The sequence below is a fragment of the Arachis duranensis genome, chromosome 4 (assembly GCF_000817695.3).
Source record: "Arachis duranensis cultivar V14167 chromosome 4, aradu.V14167.gnm2.J7QH, whole genome shotgun sequence".
Classification (NCBI taxonomy): Eukaryota; Viridiplantae; Streptophyta; class Magnoliopsida; order Fabales; family Fabaceae; genus Arachis; species Arachis duranensis.
The window spans coordinates 115,330,936-115,341,737 of record NC_029775.3 but is presented as its reverse complement, the minus strand read 5'-3'; the positions used below and the strand labels follow the sequence as shown (position 1 = coordinate 115,341,737).

General features: G+C 32.0%; 1 protein-coding gene across 1 annotated transcript in view; it reads left to right on the top strand.

Moving 5' to 3' along the window:
- LOC107486394 (auxin efflux carrier component 8-like) overlaps window positions 1-1,699 on the top strand; it is a 2,569-nt gene extending 870 nt beyond the window's left edge. The window contains exons 2-6 of the mRNA XM_016106930.3: window positions 267-471; window positions 611-696; window positions 788-945; window positions 1,318-1,394; window positions 1,532-1,699. Coding sequence (XP_015962416.1) covers window positions 267-471; window positions 611-696; window positions 788-945; window positions 1,318-1,394; window positions 1,532-1,598 — 593 coding nt within the window. The 3' untranslated portion in view covers window positions 1,599-1,699. The remainder of the gene's footprint in view (window positions 1-266; window positions 472-610; window positions 697-787; window positions 946-1,317; window positions 1,395-1,531) is intronic.
- The last annotated feature ends 9,103 nt before the right edge of the window (window positions 1,700-10,802 follow it).

Genomic DNA, 10,802 nt, shown 5'->3' with positions numbered 1-10,802 from the left:
AGAGGCTCTATTTATTATATCCGAAATATTTATTTTAACTTTGTAATTTGTTAATAATGTAATAAACTGATATTTAGAGTTTAAATTTAATTTCTTGTTATTAGTGTTATAAACACATTTGGAATGAATACAATATACTACTCCCTAATAATAGCATAACTGTAAAAAACTTTAGTCCCTGTTAGCTTCAGAAGAGAGAATTATAGATATATAATGCATCATTCCAAGTAAAATTCATGAATTTCTTGAATTTTGTTTATTTATAGAGGAAACGGAGACTTCTCATGAAGTAGTAGTGCAGTCAAAGCAGGAGGAGGAAGAAGAAGAAGAAGAAGAAAAAAGAGAGGCTATTAGGAGCAAAAGGAAAATGAAGATCCTTCTCATTCTTATCACAGTGTGGAAGAAGTTAATTAGAAATCCTAATACATTTGCAACTTTAATAGGCCTTATTTGGTCAACCATACAATTCAGGTGCGAATAAAACATACACTTACAAAAAAGTCAGAAAAGTCTTGCTTATATACATGTATATATATTTATTAAGATGCGTGTTCTTATTATATATAACTAAATTCAATAATCCAGGATATGAAATATATATGTATTACAGGTGGGGAGTACATATGCCTAAAGTTGTTAATCAATCAATAGAAATATTGTCCAATGGAGGTCTTGGTATGGCAATGTTCAGCTTAGGTGACAAAACAAAACAATTAAAGTTGTTATTATTTTTGTCCTCCATTATTATTATTTATTGTTCAACATTATTATTTTACATTTTGTGTAGGTCTATTTATGGCTTCACAATCCAGCATCATAGCATGTGGCCCAAGGATGACAATGGTGGCAATAGGACTAAAATTTATTGTTGGCCCTGCCCTAATGGCTGTAGCTTCCATTGCCATTGGATTAAGAGGAACATTACTCAAAGTGGCAATTGTTCAGGTCATCAGTATTTTTGTCAATTTAATTTTATTCATTATTAGCATAAACTTTATATATTGATATCTAGTAATTGTCGCATATTTTAAAAAAAATATTTTTTTAAATTATATATATGTAATTTTTTTTAAAGATATGGAGATTCGAAATTGCTACCTCTAAATGAGTATGAAAAGATTATGTTATTTGACTTATAACTCGTTGGTCATATATGTAAATTTATGTGATAGAATATAATATTATTAGAAATACAATTATTTATGTATTTTTTTATTAATTTAAATTTTTTTAAAAAATAATTTTATAATAATTTTATTTTTTTAATAAATATAAAATAATAATGAATAATAGATAGTATGATTTTCCATGTGGCAGGCAGCACTACCCCAAGGGATTGTGCCTTTTGTTTTTGCAAAGGAGTATAATGTTCATCCTGCTATATTAAGCACTGCGTGAGTGATGCTAAATCAAAGCATCTCTATATCTTCCATAAATGATAACATTTGCATTGTATTTTCTTGCTCAAGATTTGATGCCATATGGTAATTTTTTATTTTTTATTTTGTTTTTATTTCATTCATTATTACAGGGTCATATTAGGGATGCTGATTGCGTTGCCAGTGGCATTGGCTTACTACTTTCTCTTAGCATTATGAAGGCCTGGCTACTATACCTATAATATATCATTGTAAATGTACATTACTATTGATTCATATAGAAATTTAAAGAAATTAAAGCATAAATTATTTAATTTATACGTTCACCCTAATAGCACCTTGTATGTTGTAAGTAAATATGTTTTGCGGTTCGTTTAATTAAGAAAAATAAACTCTTGGTTATAATTTGGAATGGTTTTGTTTTGTGAGGTAGATTTGAATAATATAATTCATTATATATTTGGTTTATGGGAGATAAATAATGGAGATCACTTCGATAAAGGCACTAAAAATGTCATTTTTTTTAAGACGTTTATATCTGTCATAATATTATTGAACATTTTTATTAAATTGATTACTAATTTAACTTTTAATAAACCACAACAAAATCGGTTTATTATAATAACAATAATAAACTCAATTGTCCGTATTATAATTATTAGACCCGATTTGATCCGATCGATTTACACAATCTAAACTGAATCATGTTTAAATATTTTTATAAAAAGAAAAATGTATCCCTAATTTTTGTTTAAAAAAAAGAAATATGATCCAGTGAGTTATATAAATTGGTCGGTTCGATCGGATTTAATAACAATTGGATTTACAGTTATTGTTATAAAAAATCGGTTTTATTCTAATTTGTTAAAAAATTTAAAAATAACCAATTCATTAATACGTCCAATAATAATACGACACATAAATATTTTTACAAAATGACATTTTACACATCTTTATAAAAAATAAATAATAGGATAAATTGGTCATAATGTGGTGGTTTAATTTGGTGCGCTGCGCTATCGGATATTCAAATGCAAAAAATATACACATTTATCCAGATGTTTGGAAATTCATTATGCGAAATTTATTTACTAATTAGTTTAATTGTTTATTCTAATTCGTAATTGTCCATTAAGCTTAAATTACATTTTAGCTAAATTTTTTAAATTAAATATAATTCATTAAAAAAAATAAAGACAATGTAAATGTTCAATAATGTGAACAACAATTTAAAAAAAGAAAGTTAAATTAATTAGAGTTTTGTTAGGTAGACAATAACTTTTAGAAACAATGTGAATAATGGACTCTAGAATTGACTCAATAAAGTAAAAAAATATTCCACTCCTAAATTACCTCTTAAATCCTAATATTAGAATAATTATCTGCACACCTAGTAAATTGAACATTCAACTATTATTAACTGTATATGAATATATCGAATCAAAAGAAATAACCATCCAATTAAAAATAATGAACATAATCATCTGAATACCTATTGAATTGAACATCCGACATATCCATTATTCACATTGTTTAATTAGTATTCTCATTGTCTACCATACTTTTTCAATTAATTATTAAAATTAAATTCTCAATTTATTAGAATAATCAATTTTTTAATTTAAATTATTAGAGTTAGGCAACGTAACCTCCTCCATCACATCACGTTCTCATTCTATCTCAACTCTCCCCTTCTTCAACTTACGTTTTTTCCTTACACCAGGCCGCGACGGAAATACCATCGTAGCTTCGACCATCGCAAGGTGCAGTGCCGCCGAACACGCACTGTCCACAATCACGACTTCCTCCTCGCACGCCACAGCCACCGTTGATCGCCGCAGTCCCACCCCACTATCATAGCAAGCCAAGCAATAATGATTTCAGAAGCATTTTTCATTATATTGTAGGCCCTTAGTCTAGGTTGTTTTCTATGAGTTAAGGATGTGCATATTTCCACTAAACACAAGGGTCAAGTGTATATTTCAGAGATCAACTACATCTTCATGCATGAATGATTGCATGCATTATTGTTTGTGCTACGATTGACACAACACTTTTTCTCTCTTTTGTTTTCACCTTGTTGTGGACAATCTATAATATGTCATATGGTTATTTTAGTAGGTATGCAGATGGTTATTTAAATTGTTATGTGGATGGTTATTTGATTGCAATGAGTTTAGTTATATGCAATTAAAATATGTTGGATGTTCAATTCACTCGATATATAGATGATTATTTTTATTCTTAAATGGATGGTTATCCTTAAGCGCCAATGAGAGTCCTTGTTGACGAACCAATGGCGGTGAGGAGGATCCTAGCAGCGATGATGAGAACTGGTTGGCGACCAAGCAACGGCAAAGAATTTGGAAGAGAAACTGGTGCTTTGGTAAATTAGGGTATAATGGATATTTACAAATTTTGAGTTATTAAACGGTTTTTTTAGTTAAATAATTTGGGTGAAGTACTTTTTTAATTTTATTGGACCAAATTTTCAGCCTATTACTTACATTGTTCAAATTTTTTGTTATCTATCCGGCAGAGCAGAATTCATAATTAGGTAGAAGGAAACTAAACAACACATTTAATAAGAAAGAATTATTCTTCACATACAATCGTTTTTTCATACAAGTTATTTATATTCACGCGCTTCGTGCTGTTACTACACGTTCTTCTTCTTCTCTTTCTCGTTAATTTTCTTTTTCGTTATCGTCGTCATCAACACCGCCTCTTCCTCCTCCTCCTCTTCTTATTTCTTTTTTCATTGAAATTTCTTCTCCTCCTTTTATTGTTTTAAATCCAATCAAGTGGCTGAGGTGTGGTTCAATTCAGAAGACAAAATGTAGCATTAGAGGAAATATTTTTCTGTATTTACAGCAAACTTGTGTGCAACACAGAGATATTTGGGTGTATTTTAAGAATTTTGGGTGTATTTTTATTTTGATAAGTTCTGCATAATTCAAAACAGTTCATCTTCCTCCTCCTCATCTTCTACTGCTTCTTTTTTGTATCATCATTACCATCTTCTTCTTTTTTTCTTATTCATCTTTTTCTTTTTGATTTACCTTCTCAAGTTTCTTCTATTTTTACTCTCTTAACAAGAATAAAAACAAAAAAATTAAACAAAGAAGAAGAAGAAACATATAATACTGAAAAATTATTTGGAAGAAGATGAACTTATATTCATTTAACTAAAAGAAAGAAAGAAATAAGAAAAAAAGAACAAAAAAAATGCAGCATTAGAGAAAATATTTTTTTGTATTTGCAGCAAATTTGGGTGTAACACAAAGATATTTGGGTATAACATGAAGATATTTGGGTGTATTTTTATTCTGATAAGTTCTGCATAATTCAAAACTCTTCCTCTTCCTCTTCCTCATCTTCTACTACTTCTTCTTCTTTTTATCATCATCACCATCTTTTTGTTCTTTTTTTATTATTCATTTTTTCTTTTTTGTTTTACCTTCTCAGGTTTCTTCTTGTTTTACTCTCTTAACAAGAATAAAAACAAAAAAATCAAACAAAGAAGAAAAAGAAACACATAATGCTACAAAATTACTTGGAAGAGAATGAACTTATATTCATTTAACTAAAAGAAAGAAAAAAAGAAGAAGAAAAAAGAAGAAGAAAAATAATGCATCATTAGAGAAAATATTTTTCTATATTTGCAGCAAATTTGGGTGTAACACGACAATATTTGGGTGTAACACGAAGATATTTTGGTGTATTTTTATTCTGATAAGTTCTACATAATTTAAAACTCTTCCTCTTCCTCCTTCTTATCTTCTGCTGCTTCTTCTTTATTCCTCATCTTCTTATTTCGTTTTCTTATAATTCTTCTTGGTGTATTTTGGTGTATTTTTATTCTGATAAGTTCTACATAATTTAAAACTCTTCCTCTTCCTCCTTCTTATCTTCTGCTGCTTCTTCTTTATTCCTCATCTTCTTATTTCGTTTTCTTATAATTCTTCTTGGGAGAAAAATCAAACAAAAAAAAAATACATAATGTTATAAAATCAGTAGAAAGAAGAGGAGAAAAAAATGTAGCAACAATAACAACAATAAAAAGAACCACAATGAGGATGAAAACGTGAAAAAGAAGAAGAGGAAGAAGAAGAAAGAATGCAGAAAAAATGAGGAGGAATGCAAAAAAGAAGCAGAAGGAGCATGAAGAAGAACGTAGAATACAAATATTGAAGAAAAATCATTTTTTATTTCGCACTGTTTAAAGTTGAAGAAGCACATGTTTATACGCTCTTTAAATTAAAAATTATTTGTGTTTGATTTTGGACTGAGTTGTATAAACTTGTATGTCAAAACGACTTGTATGAATAAGAAGCCTCGATAAGAAAACATTTAAACAACACATGTCCTCATGTGACTTAATAATAAGAAAACTAATTTATATTCTTTGTCGAAACGGTTCATTTATTCTTTCGTAATGCTTGCAATTAAATTGCTCCATAAAAAAATTGATTTTGTTTTTTAATTACAACAGAATATGGGCTAATCTTTTTAGAAATGAAAAAAGATGATGTATAATTTAATATCATGATTAACTAGTATATTTTTTATTTTAAATAATAAATCAGAGTTTTAGATTTAAAAAATTTGAGAGTCATATTTCATAATATTACATAAATTTAAAGGTTTAATTTGTGGTAAAATAATTTATTTTATTATAAAGTAAATTGAGTGGTTTGATTAGTACCTTTAAAAAAATTTTAATATTAGAATATAAATTTGAGAGTCAGATTTGTATATTTAAAAAAATTTAAAATAAAAATAAACAAATCTTAAAAAAATTAAAGACCACAAATCTGATTTTAAATTTGTATATCCACACAAAATAAAAACACATCAAATTTTTACCTTAAGACAAATCACCTCAATAAACCAAATACACATCAATATTACTTGGATGTCTTAAACCAAAAAATACAACGTCAAATTTCTAAAGTACATTTCTATATAAATCGAATTAATTAAATTCGATTTGTTGAAAAACGAAGTAAATCGAATCCAATAGGTTCGAATTAAGTGAAAAACGTTGTTGAATGAAAATCGAATCAAGTAAATTCGAATTAGGATGTTCCTACTAAATCGAAACATGTGGATTTGATTATTTGCTATTGAACGTAAATTAAATCTAATGAATTCGATTTATCCATGCATGTACATTATGGTAAATTGAAACTAATAGCTTCGATTTACTGTGTTTGGTACTATATGAATAATTCGAAGACATTTAATTCGATTTATAGAGCACCGAAGTATATAAAAATGAGCTCAACACAAAATTTTGTAGAAGAGTGATATTCACAATAGCTAGTGATGAGAGTTTTGTAGTTATTGTGCACTATAAAGGGTCCATTAAGAAAAAAATGCAATCAGGAATTAAGTTTACTGACAAGGACCCGCTGAGTGTTTTTCTCAAACATTCGACGGGTTTTGCTGAGTTTAAGAATACTATACTCCAGAGACTAGGGCTACAAGGCGTGAAACGGGTGGAGAAGTTGTTCTATAGAATCTCAATTTTCATGTTACGCGATGATGTCAAGTATGATTCATTCGTCATTGGCAGTGACAAAGATTTTCAAGTGTTGTTCCATTGTCGCCGTCGGTTTTCCGAGGTGAGGACTCCGGAGCTGTTGGCGAAGCTTGTGGATGTGGTATCTAGTTTTGGAGGCTCGAATAGGAATCCACACTCCACAGGACATCCAGCCTACTCTAGTTCCATGCCTGTTGGTTCCTTGTCAGTTGCGCGCGGTGATTGCACCTAAGCCAGATTTCGTAGCTTCACTGTCCTTTATAGTTAATCTGAACCGCAGTGGTGATGTAGTATTTGGTAAGGCTGGACCGTTGGGAGAGGTTGCTTTCGTGACGCCTGATTCTCCTGTGATGGTCCCAATTTTTGGAGAGGTTAGAGTACTCGATAGGGTTGAGGATGCATTGTGGTGAACCAGCCAACTTGACGACATTTCTGTTTGCCACACGACACATGCACATGTATAGCCATGACAATGCAGCAGACCCCCAACTGTACTAACCTATGTCCTCTAGCCTGGCGACGTAAGGTAGCCAACGGATGTGAAGTCGTGTACCTGACTTGTTCCCGAACAGCTACGTCGATAGGAGCATCATGATATAAGCATGTGCATACCTCCTAACCATCTCCTTGTCTGCCCCCCTACGGAAGCTCACTAAGCGTCTCTTGAAATCATGTGCACTTTACTGTGAACTTGTCGATGCAGTTCGTAGGAAGCAATACCCCCAGCAACTCCTTAAACCACACCCACGCTGGCTGGCCACCCTCTATATATTGTAGAAAGTTTGTCAGCTATCCGCTAACACATACTAACCGTCAATCGGGAGCTCGAGCTGGTACGCTACATCCTGGATGGTAATCGTGCACTCCCCAAACAGCATGTGGAAGGTATGCATCTCAAGCCACCATCTCTCTATAAATGTGCTCACCAATATCTCGTCCAATCGAAACAAACTCTCATTCAGTCTTACAAGATGGTACAAACTTGCCATCTGCAAGTATGGAACGATCCTATCATCCAACATCATACCGTGTTGTCGTCTCATGCTATTGATGCATTGATAGGGCCGCATAACGATAAAAAAACTCCTTCTCACAATCGTCACAAAAAAGTGTTAAATGCATAAAAAACTCTAACCACCATAGACATTGCATGTGCTAACTTTAAAAACATGTTTACAATAATGCCCTACCAATTTTTTGTAGACAAAAGCACAAATCACTACATAATTCATGATCCAATTCCTCAAGGTAAAAAAAATTTATACGGCATATAATCCTCCATGGGTACACAACAATTGCTTAAGTGCCTCAAAAGTCGAAAAAAATTATTTTTTTTATTAACACACTCAAAAAATCTATAATTAATCCTATTCATAAATCTATAATAAACCCTACTCTATAGTTAATAATTCACTAATTCTAACATGAACTAAATTCAAATATTTGCTTTTTATTTTTCTTAATAGTCCATAACTAACGATTCTAACCAACTACAATGACTAACCTCGAGGTGGACGGCACCATCAATATGCGTGACTCCATCTAATTGATATAGACGATCAAGATCGTCCTCCATGTGTGCAGATCCGGTTATTCCCAGGTTGCTTTCAGAGATTTAGGATCTAGGTGCTGGGATTGGTGTGGGGTATGTGGATTTTCTAGTTCGAATGAAATGAATTCGATTTGTATATATAGCCAAAGTCCATACAAATCGAGTCCATTAGATTCGAATTACGGGAGATGAAAACAACTAGTAAATCAAAACAATGAGTATCGACTTACAAAACCATCAAATTGAATCCATTAGTTTCGAATTACCTTGGACGTTTTTCCAGTTAGCTAAATCGAATCTATTGAATTCGATTTACCCTTACTTATAAATCGAAGCAAATCCATTCGATTTACTAGCATTTTAACCATGCACTTAAATCGAATCCACTTGATTCGATTTTTGTTCAGCAACGTTTTTCACCTAATTCGAATCCATTGGACTCGATTTACTTCATGTTTCAATAAATCAAATTTAATCAATTCGATTTATATAGAAATGTGCTTTGGGACTTTGACGTTGCAATTTCTGGTTTGGGACATCCAGGTAATATTGGTGTGCATTTGGTTTATTGAGGTGAATTGACCTTTACCTTTTTTTTCCAAAGATAGTAGGTTATATTTCATTAATTATTGAAAAATAAAATACAAAGTCGTCCAAAAGCAGGACAACATAATAAAAGGTGGGGATTTCTCAAAACAATACACTGAAGGTATTCATCCAACGATGCATGGTCAAAAAACGAAGAAAAATCTTAAAGAAGAAAGAATGATAAATCAAATTGAATGAAACTAAGAGTTTGCCTCATGGATATGACAATCTAAATTGGGAGTTCTTTGGATTTCATAGAGCAACTTGATAGAGCTTGCTAGAATGGTAGACGGCATTGAAGTAGAACCTTCAAAAATTAACTGGTTGCGAGCTTTTCAGCAGTTCCAGCAAATGATGGCAAGCAATTGAGGATTATGATAAGCATTCTTCAACGGGTTAAGCATATCTGCTGATGCAGTCCACCATGTCCAAAAGTCATTAGGACTTTGAGGGGGAAGACAGTCACGAAGATAACTCTGAGACCATACTTCTTTAATTCTAGAGCAATCAATCAAACAATGATTGTCTGTTTCTGTTGCTTCATGACAGCAGGGGCATATTGGCGATATAGATGGGATGCGGTGATGAATTTGAGTAAGCATCGGAAGCTGGCATGGAGAGCTTTCCAGATAAATATCTTAATTTTGTGAGGCAAATTCAAATTTCATATATCGATCCATGTCTTTTCTGTTGCATATAATTACGACAAAGCTCCAGAGATGGATGGTAAAATAAATAGCCAATTTTATAACCTAAAACTGTATCATATTGCTTGGATTTGTTCAAATCCCATTGCAATTTGTCCCTACTCTGCTGAATTTTAACTGACAAAATTTTATTTGCAACGTCTTAGGGAAATAATTCTTGAATGAGATTCTGATTCCAATTCCTATCTTCAGTAATTAGATCTTTAACTCTTGGAACTAACTCAGAAATAGCTTGTCTGTTTGGTATGTCAGTCATCATTAAAGGATACGGAGGAGGCAACCAAGGATCTTCAAAGGTTCGGATATTCTCTCCAGTACCCACAGCCCAGTTAAGACATTTTTCAACAATCTTTCGGCCTTCCAATATACTCCTCCATCCCCAAGAAGGTAAGACTCCAATTTCTGCCGTTATAACATTACCATTGCTAAAGTATTTACCTCTTAGGATTTTAGATAGTAGGAAAGTAGGCTGTGTTACGAGTCGCCAAAACTGTTTGCCTAAGCGCCAGATTTTGGATTCTGAGATATTTAAATTCGAGGCCTCCTTCTCTTCGTGGGCGAGTCATAGTGTCCCAGCTAATCCAAACCATCCGCCTTTCAGAACCTTTTTGTCCCTACCAGAAATAAGAAAGTAGAGAGTGAATTTTGGAAATTAAAACGTCGGGCAACTTGAAGCAAGACAATGTATAAATATGAATAGCTTCTCCCACTGCCTTAAGCAATACCTGTCTACCACCTGACGATAAAAGATTGCACTTCCACCCTTGGATTCTTTTCCGAACCTTCTCTTTGATCATACTAAAAGAAGCCTTTTTCGATTTAGAGACTATAGAATGCAAACCAAGGTATCTATCCAATAGTGTATGAGTAGTCGAGGGAATGTTGTGGCTAAAGAATACAGCATATTTATTAATATTTACCCTCTGGACACTGATGCTTTCATAAGAATTCAATAAATGCAAGATATTTGAACATGCTTGAGGATTATCCTTACAGAATAAGATGGAATCGTCAGCAAAGAGAAGGTG